The sequence below is a fragment of the Pongo pygmaeus genome, chromosome 2 (assembly GCF_028885625.2).
Source record: "Pongo pygmaeus isolate AG05252 chromosome 2, NHGRI_mPonPyg2-v2.0_pri, whole genome shotgun sequence".
Lineage (NCBI taxonomy): Eukaryota > Metazoa > Chordata > Mammalia > Primates > Hominidae > Pongo > Pongo pygmaeus.
In genome coordinates this window covers 53,884,475-53,905,480 of record NC_085930.1, presented here as the reverse complement: position 1 = coordinate 53,905,480, position 21,006 = coordinate 53,884,475, and the positions used below count along the sequence as shown (strand labels likewise).

Sequence of the window (21,006 nt, the reverse complement as noted above, 5' to 3'; positions counted from 1 at the left end):
CGGATTAAATTTGAACTTGTTCTTCTATATATCTGCTACTTTGTATCCTCTGACCTACATCTCCCTGTTTTCTCCCCCAGGCTCTCCTGCCCCTGGTAACCACTGTTTTATTCTCTCAGTATATTTGACTTTTTAAAAAAATTTCACATGTGAGACAATGCAATACTTTTCCTTCTGTGTCTAGCTTATTTCACTTAGCATACTGTCCTCTAGGTTCAGCTATGTTGTGGCAAATGACAAGATATCTTTCTTTTTTAAGGCTGCATAAAATTACATTGTATTTAAATACCTTGGTTTCTTTATCCATGCATCAGTCAACAGACACTTAGGCTGTTTTCATATCTTGGCTATTGTGAATATTGTCATGAACATGGGAGTGCAGATAACTTTATAGGGTGGTGATTTCATTTCCTTTGGGTATATACCCATAAGAGAAACTGCTGGGTTTCTATCTTAGTTCTATTTTTAATTTCTTTAGGAACCTCCATACTTTATTAGTTTTCCATAATGACTGTACCAATCTACATTCTCACCAATAGTTTACAAAGATTCCCTTTTCTCTATATACCTGCCAACATTTGTTATCTCTTGACTTTTTGATAACAGCCATCCTAATAGGTGTGAGATGATTTCTCATAGTGGTTTTGATTGGCATTTCCTTGATGATAAATGATGCTGAGCACCTTTTTACATACGTGTTGGCCATTTTTATGTCTTCTTTGGAGAAATGTATATTCAGGTCCTTCACTCATTTTTTAATGGAGTTATAAGAGAGATAGAAAAAGATTAGTGATTACCTAGAGCTGAAGGAGTGGGGATGGAAATGAACTGCTAGTGGGTATGGGGTTTTTTGGGGGAGTGATGAAAATGTTCTAAATTTATTAAACAATTAAAAGAATTGTGTTGATGATTGCACAACTATGAATATATTAAAAAATCATTGAAGCTTATACTTTAAATTGCTGTTGTGAACTATATCTCAATAAACCTGTTTTTTAAAGAACGAAGTTTAAGCTCTCCAAAGTATAGCAGAAAATTTAGAATAAAATCTATTGTCACTTATCTCTCAGAGTTTCTAGTTTAACATTCTCTTTTGGAGTCTTTAGATTACTTATTCTCATGCTTACCATCTCAGTGACATTTAAAATTTTTTTAAAAACCTGATATATTAAACATTTTATTTATTTCAGTAAGAATCATTCAGGGCATCAAACCTTCCAAACTGCCTGTAATTAACCGTTACTTCTTGTTTAAATAATTTTCCTATTGTGTTTATCTTTGCTATATATTTGCATGTCTAATTTTAAAAACCCTGTAATTATTTTTCTTTTTTATTATTTATTAAACTTTAAGTTCTGGGATGTATGTGCACAAAGTGCAGGTTTGTTACATAGGTAATCATGTGCCATGGTGGTTTGCTACACCCATCAACCCATCATCTAGGTTTTAAGCCCGGCATGCATTAGGTATTTGTCCTAATGCTCTCCCTCTCCTTGACCCCATCCACCACTCAGACCCTACTATGTGATGTTCCCCTCCCTGTGTCCATGTGTTCTCACTGCTCAACTCCCTACTTATGAGTGAGAACATGCAGTGTTTGGTTTTCTGTTCCTGTGTTAGTTTGCTGAGAATGATGGTTTCCAGCTTCATCCATGTCCCTACAAAGGACATGAACTCTTTCTTTTGTATGGCTGCATAGTATTCCATGGTGTATATGTGCCACGTTTTCTTTATCCAGTCTATCATTGATGGACATTTGGGTTGGTTCCAAGTCTTTGCTATTGTGAATACTGCTGCAATAAACATACATGCGCATGTGTCTTTATAGCAGAATGATTTATAATCCTTTGGATATATATCCAGTAATGGGATTGCTGGGTCAAATGCTATTTCTGGTTCTAGATTCTTGAGGAATCGCCAGACTGTCTTCCACAATGGTTGAACTAATTTACACTCCCAACAGTGTAAAAGCATTTCTATTTCTCCACATCCTCTCCAGCATCTGTTGTTTCCTGACGTTTAATGATTGCCATTCTAACTGGTGTGAGATGGTATCTCATTGTGGTTTTGATTTGCATTTCTCTAATGACCAGTGATGATGAGCGTTTTTTCATATGTTTGTTGGTCACATGAATGTCTTCTTTTGAGAAGTGTCTGTTCATATTCTTTGCCCACTTTTTGATGGGGTTGTTTGATTTTTTTCTTGTAAATTTGTTTAAATTCCTTGTAGATTCTGGATATCAGCCCTTTGTCAGATGGATAGATTGCAAAAATTTTCTCCCATTCTGTAGCTTGCTCCCATTCTGTAGGTTGTTCACTCTGATGGCAGTTTCTTTTGCTGTGCAGAAGCTTTTTAGTTTAATTAGATCCCATTTGTCAATTTTGCCTTTTGTTGCCATTGCTTTTGTTGTTTTAGTCATGAAGTCTTTGCCCGTGCCTATGTCCTGAATGGTATTGCCTAGGTTTTCTTCTAGGGTTTTTATGGTTTGAGGTCTTATGTTTAAGTCTTTAATCCACCTTGAGTTGATTTTTGTATAAGGCATAAGGAAGGGGTCCAGTTCAGTTTTCTGCATATCGCTAGCCAGTTTTCCCAGCACCATTTATTAAATAGGGAACCCTTTCCCCATTGCGCATTTTTGTCAGGGAAAACCCTGTAATTATTTTTCTTGGGAACAAACTCAATTTACAAAGTAATATGTGGGAAATCAATGTCTTCATACTATTGAATTTAGTATGCATACATATGGTATGTTTGTAATTTATTCAAGTTTTCTCTTGTATGTTCCATATTAGAAATAATACTTCACATGTACATTAAGGCTTATTCCGATGTATTCTTGTGGGTGCTGTGATCCAAAATGGTTCTCTTCATCCATTATATTTTGTTTGTTTTGTGTACAGAATTCTACTGTTACATGTAATAGTTTTCCTAATTCATTTTTGTTTTGTGTTGTCTAATTGCATTATAAGAAACTAAAATTTTGAATACTGTTTCTAAATTTTTAAGTATCATATTTCATTTTCAAGTCTAATAATATTGGCTAGTATTTCCAGGAAAATATTAAATAAAAGTGGTAATTGTGGACACCCCTGTCCTGCTTCTGAGCAAAATTTTCACTATTAAGTATTTGATAGGATTTGGTTTAATAACATATATGTAGATATGTGTTGTATTTGTATGTGTGTATGATTGCATGTGTAACTGGTAGCACTGCAATTGAAAATACACATTTGAAACCATAAATACATATTTGAAACCATTGAACAGGAAAAATCGATGTTTGCAGCAACAGCAGCAACCAGCTATAAGAGCAATGCCATCAACAGTGCTAATCTTGAGTAAAACAGCTGATGATCCAGCAAATTATATATCTTATATATATATATATGATATATATGATATATATATATCATATATATATATATGAGAAGCTTGGTAGAACCCTTAACAGAATGAACTTGAAGAAACCAAGCCTAGACATAAAGCAGTCAAATTGCTGAAAATAAAAGATACCCCGCAAAATTTTGAAAGCAATTGGAGAAAAGTGACACATTATATAAAGAGGAAGCAAAATTCAAGCTACTACAGATTCCTCATTCAGAAATTATGGAAGGCAGAAGATCATGTAAAGTGTTCATCACCTTAAAACCAAAACACACATGCCCACACAAACTGTCAGTTCAGGAATCTAAATCCGGGAAAAATGGCCTCCAAAAAAGGAAAGCAAAAAAAAAAAAAGTAAAAGCCAAACAAAACAAAAATGAACTTCCAGATAAAGGAAGCTACATGAATTCATTTCCACTAGAACTACAAGAAAAATTAAATAATGTTCTTGTATCTTCAGGAACAAATGAAAATGATAAATAGCAAAGAAAATTCAAAAGACTGTTTTTCCTCTTAATTAAAAAAAGACGTGATGATTTAAAGCAAAAATTATAACAATATATTTGGATGTACTATATGATAACCATAGTGTAAAGGACAGTAGGGGAAGAGAAATAGATCTACATGGTTACAAGATTTGCACACTTTATGTGAAGTGTTACAATGTTAGCTCTAATAGGCTTTGAACAGTTAAGGAAGTATATTGTAATCCCTGGAGCAACCAATAAAAAATATGTGAAAATAAAATGCTTAGATTAATATTTAAATTAAAATGGAATTCTAATAGAAAATATTGAAATAACCTCCAAGAAGGCAAAAACAGAAAAGAGGGAAAAATATGACGGGACCCACAAAACAAATAATAAAGTGATAGGCCAAAATTCAATCTCATCAGTAATTACATTTAATATTAATAGATTGAACTCTGACTAGATAAAAGCACAAGACTCAACTATGGTTATTCCCAGTATCCGTTGATTCCAGGACTCCCCCTCCTATACCCAAATCCACAAATGCTTAAGTCTGTTATATAAAATGGCATAATATTTGCATATAACCTACATACATCCCCCTGTATACTTTAAATCATCTCTAGATTACTTATACGCAATACAGTGTGACACTATGCAAATAGTTGTGATACTGCATTGTTTCCTTTTATTTGTATTATTTTAAATTTTTGTATTTTTAATTTTTTTTTCTCAGAACACTTTTGATCTTTGGTTTTGTTGAATCTTTGGGTAAAGAACCTGTGTATACAAAAGGTATAGGAACTATGCTCTTTATAGGATATGTAATGGATGCCTAATAATAGATCCCCAAAATAAATAAAGCAAAAATGGGCAGAATTAAACTGAGAAGTGTGCACTTCTATAATCATATTAGGAAATTTAATAACTCTCTCAGCAATTGATAGCACTAGACAAGTATCAGTTCAATTACAGGGAATCTGGAAAATACCATCAACTACCTTGACCTATTTGTTTTTTGAAGTACGTAAAACAGAAATGAACAGAATTACAAAGGAAAATCCATTATAAGAGCAATGTTAACTTGCTTCTCTAAGGATTGAAATATCAGAACAAAAAATTAGCAACAATTTAAACCATACAAAATGAAAAACACAATTTCAAGTTTGACCTTTATGTCACAATTAGAAAATGTACATTCTTCCCAAGCACACTTAGAATGCTATGGTAATTGGCTCTGCACTGATTATAAAGCAAATCTCAGTAAATTTTGTAGAACTAGTTATGTCACATTCTCTGGCTACGATTTCAAAATCCATCATAAAAAACATGCTTAGAAACTGAGGCTGGGTGTGGTTGCTCACACCTATAATTCTAGCACTTTGTGAGGCCAAAGAGGGAGGATCACTTGAGGCCTCCAGAGGCTTAGGACCAGCCTGGGCAACATAGCAAGACCCATCTTTGATTAATAATAATAACACAAATAATAAAAATGAAAATGTTTAGAAAATAGAAAGCACATGTCTAACTAATGGGTCAAAGGAGAATTATAATAGGAATTATAGAAAATATCTCAAACTAAATATTAATGAAAATTATATATGATTAATAATATTACATTTAAAGACTTATAGGATATATCTAAAGTGGTACTTAGAGAAAAGTTTTATTTTAGAAAATAAAAATGGCTAAAACAAAAGGGAAAAAAATAAACCCAAAGAATGTCAATAGATATGACAATAAATGCCTCTATTATCAAAATCACTGGTGCTTATGTTATTGTGAGGCAACAGGAATATAATCTGATTTATATATTATAAAAGACATCAAGGCTGATGTGTTGAACAACCTGTAAGCAGAACTTTATTTCAACAGAAAAGCAGAATAACAGAAAACAATTCAAACTGATGAAATAAATACGGATATAGTAAAAAAATGAAAGTATCAAATGTCCAGTCTAGCCAAAAGAACTAATAGAAACTGATATTTGAGAAGAACATAAGGAAGTAAGTAGAAAATTTATGACTAGCTCATATTACACTTTTACATATAAAAGGCATGAGAATTGGGGGTTAGCTGGGGGTGTGTGGAGAGAACCTATCCCCTATTGTAGAAATAAATAGTTAATCCTCAGTAGTATGTATAGCTAATATCTATCCAAGGTTTCTGTAATGGCAATCTCTAAATAAAGCATCTCTAACTAAGCATCTAAATGTAAAGTAATCTCTAAGTAAACCAGCTAAAGACTAAAACATTTACATCCTGGAAGAATGTTGCCATAATTTAATCATTTACTGATGGAGCATGTAACTATGGTACAAAAAAATGGCAGACAAACAGCATGAAATAATTCTAAGAATGCTTGTGATCTATGGGTCACTCATTACAGAAAACATACCACTACACTTTCCAAGTGGGACATGATAATGAATGCTCAGAAACTGTAAAATAGAATATGTTTGATCAACTGTTAGGTTCTGACATACCTATTATTACAAATAATCAATGGCATGAGGTAAACATAGAACTCAGATCATCACCAATATTATCAAATAATTTAGTCATCTGAATTATACATATTTATACATTTGAATTGTTTATTCTTCCCCGTTAGGTATAGAGATCCAATATAAATCCTCGATTAAGATTAAAATCCTCATTTAGGATTAAACTGCTCTTCTCAATGTGGAAGGCAATAAGAAAAGTAAAACCTAAAATTAAAACCACAGTCTTCATAACTTAGTGGAATCAAATGGCAGAAATGGAAACAAGTGGGAGAATCTAGAAAACAATAGACTATAAAGTAGTATAGGAATTAAGTCTGAAAGTCAGATCTAAATAGTGCCATTCTCTCACTGGCTCCTCAGCCCTTAAAAGCGACAAAATTTCCTATATTATCTCCTCTGCCCCAGATATATCAACCATCCATTATCCAATTTTTGGTTGGGACAGTACATAAGTACAGCTTACAAAATAGGGATGTGGGCTGGTAGGAAGAAGGGAAGTATGGAAAGTTTACGGTAGAATGTTGGGATCTGTAGGTGGTATAAAAGGGATATTTAGAACCAGAAGCTATGTCCTATTACTTTTTTCTACCAAACACATTAATACCATCTCTCTTACTTCAAGTCAAGGCACTGAATCGCCAGTGTTTATTCCTTTTGAAAGCATATATCTTACCATGTGGAATTGTGGTCTGGAAAGGGCGACTTGGGCTTTTCAGGTTCCATAAAGTCAAACTACCATCTGAATGGCTGCACATGAATTGTTTGCCCTCATGATGCCAATCAATTGAATGAATAGCCTAATAAAATAACAATTAAAAACAAGTAGAGGGGGAAAAAAGTAGATAGGTTATATCATTCTATATTCCAAAGAAAAACTATTCTGATATAAAATTATTATACTAACAACACTTAAAAAACATAATTTCTCTGACCCATATCAGACTATAATTTCTGGTAAGATGAAGTCCTATTTCCTCCTAACACAGCCAATTAAAAGAATAATTTAAGTAAGAGCTACCATCTGAAGGCTTTCTATGTGCCAAACCCCAAGGCAAGCATTTTATACACATTATTTCATTTAATCCTATAAAAAAGTGTATTGATTTTTCAATTTACACATGGTGAAACAGGCCTTGAGAGATTGAGATACTTGCTCAAGTCAACTCAAAACCAAGGTCTAACTACGAAAAACATTCTCAATCATTGCACTGTATTGCCCTCTTGCATATACTATTTCAATCAATTTAAAGCAAGAAAGGTTTAAATTTTCTTTTATATTTTCAGGTTAACTCTGTAGTTTTGAGTCAGATAAGATTCAAAAGTAATTACAGCCATCCCTCAGTATCCATTGGGGATTAGTTAGAGAACTCCCACACTCCCTCAGATTCTAAAATCCACAGATGCTCAAGTCCCTTATATAAAACAGCATACTATTTGCATACAACCTATGAATATCCTCCCATATACTTTAAATCATCCCTAGATTACTAATAGAATGTAAATGATATGTAAGTAGTTATACTATACTGTCTTTTTATTTGTATTATTATAAATTATTATATTGTTTTAAAATTATTTTTTGTTTTTAAAATATTTTCTATTATAGTTAGTTGAATCCAAGGATATGGAATTTATGGATATGGAGGGCTGACTGTATTCCATTTTCCCAAGCTATTGTATTCCCAATGCTAGCATAATGACCAGCATAAAGTAAGTACTCAATAAATATCTGTTGACTGAATTAGTAATTAATGTCACAAGCATTTCCACACCCTTGGTATTCTTTCTAAATTAATAAAGTATATACAGAACTTGGGTAAAGTACTAAGTACTATGAGAAAAATTCGAGTAGACATAAAGGCAGAAAAGAAGAATACAACATCTTTTCCTTAAAGACACTTATAAAACAGCAAGAGAGAGAAGATTAATATAAGTGAATACTAATCGTATTTATTTTTTGAAACTTCACACATAGACACATACAACTAAAACTTCCAAACTAAGTTACACATACATAACTGATAAAAGTTCTAAACAATCAGTATTATTGGAGTTGCCGATAACTGATGGCTAAAGTAATTATTAAACATATCATCAAGAAAATAAGATTTGATTAAATGGAAAAAGCAACATGAAATCCTGGACTTGTGTTTTCTCTCACTCTGTGGCCTTCATTACTAAGCAGAGATTTCTTTTTTGCTAGGGTCCAGCAGAGGAAGTTAGAGGGAAAATACTTCTTTCTCTTCTCCTCTGCTTGTTTCTTCTCCCTTCTGTAGGTGGTTCAAGGGAAGGTCACATCTTCTTGCCTCCCCTACATGTTAACTTTGATGAGCCTCATTTAACTTAAAGTTGTCTCAAACTGTTTTGCCATCAAAGATGGAGGCAGTAAAGGCACTCTCAACCCTAAACTTTCTTATTTCACTGAATTTCTATTGACTGGAAAGAACAGATATAAAAATAATAGCTAAAATAAAGCCAAAGTAAATCAGTACTATTAAAGAAGTATATTTATTGTTTAGAAAAGCAAGCATGTAAAACCAACTTGTTATCAGAGATCAGGTCTCATATAGTGCATTACTGAGTAGCTAGCATTTGATCTAACTTGATAGATAAATATTCAATTTCTATTTATTAGATTCTACCCCTCTCTTTTCTCAAAAAAAGGGAGGGGGGCTCAGAGGGCTTACTGAAAAAAAAAAAAACAAATATAATACAACTAATCCAAAAAGAATTTTAAGAGATAGAAACAGAATTTTAAACATAAAATGCTAGCTAGTTTTATCAACTCAGTGGCTGAGACTGAGTTTCTTGATAACATGAAAGAAGAAGGAAATCCAAAAAACTGGATAACAATATGGAAAAAAGGAAATGCAGCAGTTCTTAAGAAATTAAAAAATTTTCCTCAGGCCAAACTCTGAGGGATTTCTTTGTGAAAGATTACTTAAGAATTATTGACATAATGAAAGAAAAATTTTACAGTTAATGTGAAAGTAAAATTCATATATTTGTTTCTAAAAATAACCTTGGATTTCCAAAACAAAACTCAATTCATCAATGGCTATTTATGAAGAAGCTAGTTAAATTGTCTAAATAGTTTTACAGGGGCTAAAGACCTAACAGAATTTTGATATACAGAAGAGGAAAGAAGGCAGTTCATGATGAGAAGTTAGAAGGAGCAAAGGCTCAGAGATAAGCAATAAGTGTTATATATGGAAGATAGTGAGTAAGATGTCTGAAATGTGGGGAATGTATAGAAGGATGTTAAAAATTTAACTAAAGAGGAATGATAGCACTAGGACCTTAAATCTCAAGTCAAGCAATATGGACTTTGTATTGTTGACAATTGAGAGCTATTCAAAGGTTCTGTTGTAGAGAATTCCATAATCTGTTTTAAAATGATAATCTTGTTAATGAAGGATATATTGAAGAGGTAAGACATCAAAGGAAAAGTGGTTGTGATTAGTTAAAATGCTCTTATAGTGATCCAGGCAAAAGATAACAACTTACACTAGGACATTGGAAGTGGGAATTAGAAAAGAGGAAATAAATGAGACAATATAAAATCAGAATCAGAAAGGCTGCAGAAACTGATTGCATATACAACATGATGATGGAAGAGACAAATATTACTTTGAGGGGTCTAAACTGAATTAACTAAACCAGACTTAAAAACCAGAAGAAAACATAGAAGGAGGTTTAGATATTTAAATACAAATTCAATGCCAATGGGATATGTTGCTGGATTTATCTAATATATTGTTAGATATTTAGATCTAGAGTTCAAGAAGGAGGTAAAGGCTACATTTATATGGATGTTCTTTTTTTAGCATAAAGGTAATATTTGAAATAAGAGAGAATATAAACATTAGAAAGTATAAATTGGAGAGAGAAGAAATGAGGGTAAAGACATAATATCCTGAAGAATATCAATAATGTAAAGGAGAGCTAAGGGAAAAATCAGTTATGGAAAAAGGGTGCATGATAAATGAGGTGGAAAGACACAGACAAGTGAATAAATTATTTTAAGGAGGAGAAACTGAGGTAAAGCCACAGGTTTAGTGAGGAATTTAAAGGCTAGGATGAGGTCACTGTGTGTAGTAATGAAGAGCTCATTGGTGACTTATGAAAAACCATTTCAGGTAAGTATTAAGCTGCTTTCTAGATATGAGAGGTAAAGTGCTGAGGAGAGGCTGAAAAGTTTGGTAGTAAAATGAAGTATTTAACTATCTCTATTAAAACAATAGAGCATATAATGACGCATTAAAATAGATAAAGATGACAGATTTATATACATATATCAGATGTCAATAACTTCTAGGTATAAATTACATATATTTGTACTAACTCACTTAGGCAGCTGCTAATCTTTATTTTAAAATTTCACTGAAATTTTACTCTCTTTTTAAGGCTCAAAACGTTTCTTCCATACTTTTTAAGGCCATAGGAAAGCTAGATGATTCAGCATTTTCCTTTGGGTTTCCTTTTGAGCTGGTTATTCTAATTCCAACTGGCTAAATATTCCCATGGTGTTTGTATTCTTATTTAGCTGCTAGTGTTGAGAGAGGGAGGAGAGGGAGCACTATCCATCCCCATCTTTATGATTTGTATAACAAAAGGAAAATCCTAGCTTAGCTCCCTAAGACCATCTTTTCTTATGATTCAAGATGCTGAAGAATTTGATTATAAAGAACATAACTGCATGATATTACTTACCAGATTATTTTTCACCAATCATGAAAAAAATTACCCAGCTGCCATTTTATTTTATTTCTAAACTTTTTTACCACTATGAGAACACTGATAACGAATTGTGCAGCTTATGAAATAGGTGAAGGCTTATATCTTTAAGCACCGAAACTTAAAAAATTAACTGTTATGAGGGGGATGGGAGAGAACATGTAAAGTATTCTAGGGTGACTACAGGTTCATTTGGAGACTTTTTTTATCCCTCCAATGATAAAATGAGGAAGTGTTCTAAAATAAATGTGTGTGTGTGTTTCATTTTCTAATTATTTCAGTGCTGCTTTAAATTATTTGGCACTCTTCCTATATAAGATTAGGTTTTACTGGACATAAATTTTTGACATATATTTTCCCCCTATCTCTTCCTACTCCCACCATTTTCAAATTGAATTAATAGCACAGATGATCACCTTTGTTTCTACAGGTACAAAAGGTAATTTCCCTTTTAATCTGTTGCCCCCAGTTTTACCATCTTCTTATTAGCCTCTCCTGAATGGAAAAATAATTAATGGCCCGGAATTAATATTTGAACAACTGAAGTGTCAACTGGGAGATTATTTCTTGATGAATAGGAGTTTGTTGCTTCCCCTAAATACAAACTTAATCAAGTCTCAATTACATACAATAAAACTTACTTCAAGATCTTGTCATTTAATAAGTGTCACTTATTAAGATCTCATCACTTATTAAGTATTACTATTTACAAAATTTTTCTTTATTCTAAGAAGGCAAGTATTAGAAGACAAGACCTTTCAAACTGACTTGAACTTCTTGCCACTGAAAAGGAATTTTCTAAGGAAGGTGTGAATAGTGTCTTTAGAGACCTTAAGGACAATGAGGCACAACGTAGCATGGAGCCTAGAGAAAGGAAAAGCAGTTGAGACAAAGTTGGGGATATAGTACAGGCGACAGGCACCCAAGTATATAAGATTGACAAGCCAGGATCTATTAACAAATGCAAAGTATATAAGATTCCACAAGAGGGCCCCGAAATAGGCAGTCAAGGCAGAATTTCCTCTTCAGAGAAAAATCTAGAGATAGAACTTACACAAATACTAAAAGACAGTGTGAAGCACTGGGTCAGAATCAGGCAACTTCCCAAGGCTAAACATATTGGTAAAGTGCAAAGCTTAAAAGTAGTAAACAGGCATAACGTCACAATACTCTTTCAAACATTTCGGTAGAAATCACTTACCTCATCATAATAAACTCTCAGTTCTGCTCTTTTAGATTTCAAGTCCCAGAATACTACAGTACCATTTTCATAACCTATTAGCAGCTGGAAAACATTAGAACAATCATTTTCTTAATTCTAGCATTAATTTTAACTTGCTTCAAATAAAGTTTAATGTTAATAAAGTAAAATCATACCACATAACACAACCTTATTTAGAATAAATTTTTCTAGAACTTGAATATAGGTTTTCTACATTTAAAAAATGGCAAACTCTGCTTCAATATGAACACTTACCAGTAAACCACCTAATTTCAAAAAGGAAATAAGGAGGAATATAAATATATATGACATGATATAAAATAAGTATGAAAATTGGAAGAAAAGAAAAATGGGATAGAAAATGAAGATGAAATAAAACATGAAATGGGATAAGATTAATGAACTATGTATATGCCATTCAGTCCTATGCACTTGAGAAATGTGGCTTCAAATTTGGCTTCAAATTTCTTCTACCAAATCCCATTTTCTCTTTGACCGAATTCAATATTTTAAACTGATGTTTTATGAACCCTCTGAAGATTATAAAGTTATTCTAGAGATTCACATCATTAAAAAGATTAATATTTATTTTAAAATCAATAAATAAGATAATTAATAAAATATTATTTCTTTAAAATAGAAGAATTTTAGAACATATCGTGATTATAATATGATCATCTTTAAGACTCAGTCATTAAGCTAAACAATGCTAGCCATACTGATAACTTTTGCTGTTAAATGATTCTCAATTATTATTTGTATCCTTCCTATTTTATTGTTACCAATGACAGAAAATTTAACCTATCATTGGTTAGGGAAAAAAAATAAGACGAAGGATAAAAATAGCCAATGTTAAAATAATGATATATTTCTGACAGATTTGCCTTAAGATGATTTCCTTGAAATACATTAGTAGTATTCCTCTGATGAAAATTCTTATACACTGCATAAAGATGTATCAATAACTTCAAAAAACCATTGGTAAGAACAGAAAATATAGTGGTGGTTATAACCTAAGCCTGCAGAGCATCCTGAGACCTTATCACTTATCTCGACATCTTACAATGAGACACAAAAAATAACAAAAATAAACCAGCTAGTAGTTTTCGCAGTACAAACACAAAAGGTTTCAAATATCAGTTCATTAAAGCAATATACATTTATTTTTGAAGCTATAACAAAAATGCTTGGTTATTAAACCACACACAATAAATGTTAAAATTGACAAAAAATTGAGCTTTTTACATGTTAACGTGAAGTAAATGGCATATATGACTTGCTAAGTGAAAATGTCAAAACTAAATACATATTTGAGTAATATTTCTTAAAATAAAATTGATATGACTGTACTAAGTGTACTAAGATATATTTTAACTTCAGATTGATTTTTTTTACATACAAGAGAAAATGATGAATAATGAAACCAATTTCTTTCCTTTTTTTTTGAGACAGAGGACAGAGTCTTACTCTGTCACCCAGGGTGGAGTGCAGTGGCACAATCTCTGCTCACTGCAACCTCCGCCTCCTGGGTTCAAGAGATTCTGTGCCTCAGCCTCCTGAATAGCTGGGATTACAGGCATCTGCCACCACACCTGGCTAATTTTTGTATTTTTAGTAGAGATGGGGTTTCACCATGTTGGCCAGGCTGGTTTCGAACTCCTGACCTCAGGTGATCTGCCCCCTTGGCCTCCCGAAGTGCTGGGATTACAGGCATGAGCCACCATGCCCAGCCAATAAAACCAGTTTTATTGAGTGTATGAGACTCTTGGCAAGGAGATATTGGCAAGGAGGTTCATTAGCCTAAAAAGTTTGGAAAATATAACTTAAGCAATAAAATAAATAATATAATCTTTCTAAATTTGAGCCCCAAGATTTAATAAAATAATATCCTAAAACACTATTATATTTTATTAAAGTAAATATCTGAAAGACAAAAGTTGCTTTGCTTATAAAATATTGCTAGCAATAGGCCCAGTAAATCACAAAATATAACATACTGAATCTCAAAAACACCATAAACTGTTGAGATAAGTATACAAGATTATGATTTAGAAAACATGATATTAGAATCAGTTACAGAATTAGAAAAGAGAAAAGCATCCCCCTGACATGCAGGAGACATTAGACAAGGCCACTCTGTGACCATGAGGAACCAAGACAAAAATAAGAGCACTCTGCAATAATATTTGACCACACCAAAACAGGAACAATGCCCAAACCACAAATTATATATACATATTTTTTAAACAGAAAATGTCTCTCACAATAGAAGCAAGTACCATAAAGGCAAAGAAGTAGGGTTACTTCTTCACCATGATATCATTAGAACCTACACTAGTGTCTGAAAAAAAATAGGTATTTGGTGAATAACAAATTAATTGTTAAATGCCAAAAAATCAAAATTGTAGATATTATATTCTAACCACAGTAAAATAAAATTAGAAGTCATGACAAAAATATTTTGAAAACTAAAAAATATATCTGTAGGTAATTAATAAGCAAAGAAGAAATCATAATGAAATATATAAAATAGAACTGAACAAAAATGCCTCACAAGACACAGATGAATCTTAAGAGGAAATTTTATGGTTTTGTAAATATGTATGTAGAGAAGAAAAACTGAAAATGTTTTAATGATATAAGCATTTGACTTTGAAAAGTAAAGAAAAAAGTAAATCTCAGGAAGCAGAAGAAAAAATAATGAGCCACCTTATTCAAGAGCAAAGGATACCACCTTTTATTTATTCAAGTATACGTTTATATCTTTTAGGAAGTTTGAAAGTTTTCCACATATTGATTTTCTTGCTAATTTTATACCTAGTTATTTTAACTTTCTTATTGCTATTTTATATGGGTTCTTCTCTTCATTACCTTTTCTAATAGGGTATTATTTCTATAGTTAGATTTTAGTATACATCTTTCTAAATTATTTTGTTTGTATTCATTTTAAGGTTGATTCTCTTTGCCATTCCAGATATATTATCATATAATCTAAAATAGAGACTACTTTATTTTTTTCCAATTTGTATGTCTCTAATTGTTTGTATCTATCTAACTGCTTTGCTAAAAATCACCCTAGAGTATTAAAAATAGTAGAGAGGCTGAGCATCCTTGCCTTCTTCCTGACTTTGGTGGCTATGCCTCTAGTGTTTCCCCATTAAATAAGATCCTGAATTCTGGGGAGGGAGGGAGGGAGAGGGCATAGAAAGAGAGAGAGAGAGACATTTAAAGAAGTATAAATTGATTTATATGTTATACATTTCTTTTATTAGGAATAGGTTTTTAATTTTAAAATAAATATTTTTGTTGAAATATATATAATGTACACAGATTATAGATGTATATTTAATGAATTATGATGAAGTAAACAAACCCATGAAACTACAATCCACATTAAAGAATACAATAGAAAGACAAGTAATACAAGAAAAACAATACAAGCCATTCAGAAGCCTATTTCGTACTCTTACCTAGTTAATATTCCCACTCTCTTCTCTAAAAATAACCACTATCCTGACTTCTAACACTATAGGGTACTGTTACCTGTTTTGAATTAGACAGGTAGAATTATACAATACATATTGCTCTCTTTCTTGCTTCTATTTCTATTATATTTGTAGCATTAGTTAATTTAATTTCATTATTAAAATAGTATTTCATTGTTTGGCTATGGCACTACCACAAATTAATTTATTCATTTTACAGTTGATGTAATAATACTGCCATGAACAACCTTGTACATATCTTTTGGTAAATACATATATGCATTTCTGTTAAATGTATATTGATCCATAGGATATTAGTATGTTTAACTTTAATAGATACTGCCAAGCAGTTTTCCAAAGTGGTTATACCAACCACTGCATGTTTTCATTCTCACAAAATGTATATGAGTTCCAATTCCTTCTCATCTAATGACCAATATTGTGAATAGCTGTACAATGTTAAATTAAAGGAATAAATCATAGCCATCTTTGTCTCATTTCTCATTTCAGGAGGAAAATTTATATTAATTCATCATTAAGGAGGATGTTTTCATAGCTTTGGGAAAATTAACAAAGTTCATATTAATGAAATTCCTTTCTTTCCCTAGTGTACCAAGAGATTTTTATAATGAAGAGAAGGTAAATTTTATTAAATGCTGCTTATTAGCTATTTTTATTACCATATATTTTTCTCCTTATTTCTGTGAATTGCATTGACTGATTCTGACAAGTTAAACCAAATGTACTACTAGGGGGAGCATAAATTGGTTGTGATTTTTTGTGCCTTCTCTTTCATTCTTGATCAGACTTGCCAGAGATGCATCAATTTTGTTAGTATTTTCAAAGAACTGCTTTTGCTAATGTACTAAATTTTTGTTTTCTGTTCTTTTGATTTCCACTCTCATCTTTTGAATTAGGGTTCTCCGAAAAATTAGAACCAATAGATGTTTTTCTATGTATAGAAAAAGATATTTATTATGAGGAATTGGCTCACGTGATTATGAAGGCTGACAAGTCCCAAGATCTGCAGGGTGAGTTGGCAAGCGGGAGATCCAGGAGAGCTGATGGTGTGCCAGTCTGAGTCTGAAGACCTGAGAACCAGGAGAACCAATGGTATAGTTCCAGGCTGAAGGTCAGCAGGCTCAAGAACCAGGAAGAGCCGATGTTCCAGTTAGAGTCCAAAGGCAAGAAAAAGCTGATGTCTCAGTTCAAAAGCAGTCAGGCAGGAAGAATTCTCTCTTACTTGAAAGAGGGTTAGCCTTTTTGTTCTATTCAGGCCTTCAGCTGATTGATGAGACCCACTCACATTAAGAATGGCAATCTGCTTTACTGTCTACAGATTTAAATATTCATCTCAACCAAAACATCCTCACCTAAACCTTTAGAATGATGTTTGACCAATATTTGGTCACCTCAAGGCCCAGTCAAGTTGACACACAAAATTAACCATTATATCTTTATTGTTATCTTTCTACTACTTTCTTTGGGTTTAATGCACTGTTTATCTAGCTTACTGGGTTGGATATTAAGATCACTGATTTTCAGCTTTTCTTCGCTTTTTAATAAATGCAATATAAACTATAAATTTTCCTGGAGGCACAGCTTTAGCTACATTCCACAAGTTTTTGATATGTCATGTTGTTATTGCAATTTTGTTTAAAATATATTCTAATTTTTTAATCCTCTGAAATTTATTGGCATGTTTTTTGGTTCAGCAAATATACAACTTTGGTAACTACTCTATAAGCACTTGAAAATAATGTGTGGTCTGCTAGTACTATATACATAATGTATTATATGTGTCAACTTGGTTAAGTTGTTAATCGTGTGGTTTTAGTTTTCTTTATCCACACTAATTATTTCTTTGCTTGTTTTCTCAGTGACTGGAAGAGGTTTGTTAAAATCTCCAACTACAATTGTAGATTTAAGTATTTTTCATTTTAGTTCTGTCCAATTTTTAAAATTTTTTTAGTTCTATCAAATTATACATACACACACATCATGATTCCATGCAAAATGAAAACACAATTCAGATAAGCACGTTTTAGTTAACATGGTACCATGCAAAGTAAGCACTACCTGTATACTATAAATCTATGTCATCACTAGGCATATACAAATTTAGGATTATTACATCTTCTGCTGAATTAACCAATTTCTATTATAAAATATCCTTAAAAAGGTTTTTGCCTTAAAGTCTATATCCTCTGATATTAGTATGGTTACACAAGTTTTCTTTGGTTATGGTTTACATACTATATCCTTTTGCAGTTTTGCATTAAACTTTTCTACATCTGTAAGTTGAAAGTGTATCTCTTGTAACAGCATATTGTTGTTTTAGCAGTTTGCAAATTATTGTCTGGTAATTAGCCTATTTAGTCAGTTTACATTTAATATAATTGCTGACATATTTTAGAACAAAGCTACCTACTTATCTTGTATTTGTCCCATTTGTTTAATGTGTCCTCCCTTTTTTTGGGAAGGGAGTTGGTTAGTAATTTTTTCTTATCCTAATTTTCCACTCTATTAACTTATCCATTATACATACATTTATTATTCTTTTAGTGTTACCCACCAGAATAAAAATTTTTCATGACTTATCAAATTATAATGTAAATTAGTACTTGTGCTACTTTCTGGAAATTATAAGGACTGTATTAGGGTTCTCCAGAGAAACAGAATCAATAGGATATATATATCTGTATAGATATATAAGAAGGAATTTATTATGCAAATTGGTTCATGTAATTATGCAGGATTAGAAGTTCCACAATATGCTCTCTATAAGCTGACGAAGTAGGAAAACTGGGATTGTAATTTAGTCTGTGTTTGAAGGCCTGAGAACCAGAGAAGTGGGAGAGGCCTGGTTAAGAAGAGTCTGAAGTCCTGAGAACCTTGAGCTGATATTCAAAAGCAGGAAAGGATAGATGTCCCAGTTCCAGTAGAGAGAGCAAATTCATCTTTCGTGTTTTTTGTTCTATCCTAACCTCAATAAACTGGATAATGTCTACTCACATTGGTGAGGGCAGATATTCTTCACTCAGTCTACTAATTCAAATGGTCATTTATTCTGGAAACACTTTCACAGACATACTAAAAATAATGTTTTACCAACTCTCTGAGTATTCCTTAATCCAGTCAGCTTGATGTGTAAAATTAACCATCATAAAGACATTGGCAATTAAATTTAGTGAACGTCATCCCAACTTGTATCATAATTCTCAATATATTACACTCCAAGAAGTCATTATTATTTTTATAAAATATTTCCTTAGTTTAATGCATGTTTGTGGTTCTTTATTCTTTTCTTCATCTCTGTTCTTATATAATAGATCATTTTCATTTTCTTAAACAAGTCTTTTAGGTTTTTCCTCAGTGAAGATTTGATGTTGATGAATTGCTGCAAATTTTGTTCGCTGAAAATAATTTGATGACATGTTTTAAATTATATTTTTGTAGAGTATAGAATTCTGCCAGTGGAAGGACTGATCTGATTATCAAAATTGGAAATACAATGGGTGCTAAATTTTATTCAAAGACTTTTTCAGCATCAATAAAGATAATCATTTGTTCTTAGACCTATTAGCGATATAAATTATATTGATGGATTTTGTAATAGTACCTATCCTTGCATCCCTGGAGTAAAACACCACTAGTCATAATGAATTATTTTTTAATGTGCTGGTGGGATTCTGTCTCCTAATATTTTATTTAAGCTTTTTCCATTAATATTTTATTTTATTGTAGTAAGAACACTGAACATGAGATCTACCCTATTAACAAATTTATAAATATATAGTACATTACTGTTGACTCTAGATACAATGTTGCACAGCAGATTTCTAAAGTTTATACATCAATCAAGCTTGCTTGACTGAAACTTTAAGTTCACTGATTAGTATCTCTGCATTTCAACCTCCCCCAGCCCATCAGCCACCATTACACTCTTTGATTCTATATATATGACTATTTTAGATACCTGATATAAGTTGAATGGTGAAGAATTTGTCTTTCTATGACTGGTCATTTCACTTCACATAATATCCTCCAGGTTTATCCATGTTGTCACATATTGTAAAATTTCCTTATTTATTAAGGCTGAAAAGTATTCCATTGTAGAAATACCATGTGTATTATAGCTACACGAGAGGATACTCTTCCGCCCTAATAACGGCTGGGTAACCACATGTTGTTTATTCATCTGCCAATGGCCATTTAGGCCATTTCCACATATTGGCTATTGCCAAAAGTATTATGATTTATTTCTCTTTGAGATCTTGATTTCAATTCTTTTGTATAAATATCCAGAAGGGGGACTGCTGTATTATACAGGTAGTTTCATTTTTAATTTTTTGAGGAACCTCCACACTGCTTTCCATAGTGGTTGAAGCATTTTGCAGTCCCACCATACAAGTGTTCCAATATCTTCACATCCTTATCAAAAGGTGTCTTTTGGTTTAAAATACATATACATAATAATGATCCTAGTATCTATTCTTGGTTTTGATTTGCATTTCTCTAATGATTAATAACATTAAGCACTTTTCCATATACCTGATCTTAGGCATTCTTTGTGTGTGTGGTTACCGTAGGACTTACATAAAATCTAATGCTCTGTTTTAAGCTGATAATACCTTAAGTTCAATAGTATACCAAAACTCTACACTGAAACTTCTCTTCCCCTGACACATACTTTATAGTATAGACATTGGAGAAATGTCTATTTAAGACCTAAGCCCATTTTAAAATCGGGTTACTAGATTTTTTTTTTTTTTTTTTTTTTTTTTTTTTTTTTTTTTTTTTTACTATTGAATTGTATGAGTTTCTTATGTATTTTGCAGATTAACCCTTTACAGATACATGGCTTGCAAAAATTTTCTCCTATTCTCTACATTGTGTTTTCACGCTGTTGATTGTTTCTTTTGCTATACAGAAGCTTTTTAGTTTGACCTTGTCCTACATGTTTATTTTTGTTTTCATTGTAGTTACTTTCAGTGTCATGTTTATAGAGCCATGACATTGTCAAAACCAGCGTCATGAAGCTTTTCTTCTATGTTTTTTCTACATATTTCAGAGTTTAAGGTCTTATGTTTATTTCAGAGTTTAAGGTCTTATGTTTAAGTCTTTAATCCATTTTGAATTGATGTTTTTAGTAAGATGTATGCAAAAGGTCTAATTACATTCTTATACATGTGGATAT

The 21,006-nt window shown here is 32.0% G+C and overlaps 1 protein-coding gene across 3 annotated transcripts in view; it reads right to left on the bottom strand.

Moving 5' to 3' along the window:
- STXBP5L (syntaxin binding protein 5L) overlaps positions 1-21,006 on the bottom strand; it is a 478,051-nt gene that overhangs the window by 260,183 nt on the left and 196,862 nt on the right. For 2 of the 3 annotated variants that reach the window (XM_054481057.2, XM_054481058.2), the window contains exons 8-9: positions 12,301-12,384; positions 7,036-7,159 (exon numbers count right to left, since the gene is read on the bottom strand). In XM_054481057.2, the coding sequence (XP_054337032.1) occupies positions 7,036-7,159; positions 12,301-12,384 (208 nt within the window). Of the gene's footprint in view, positions 1-7,035; positions 7,160-12,300; positions 12,385-16,800; positions 16,898-21,006 lie in introns of all 3 variants that reach the window. The other variant, XM_054481059.2, reaches the window with a different exon arrangement.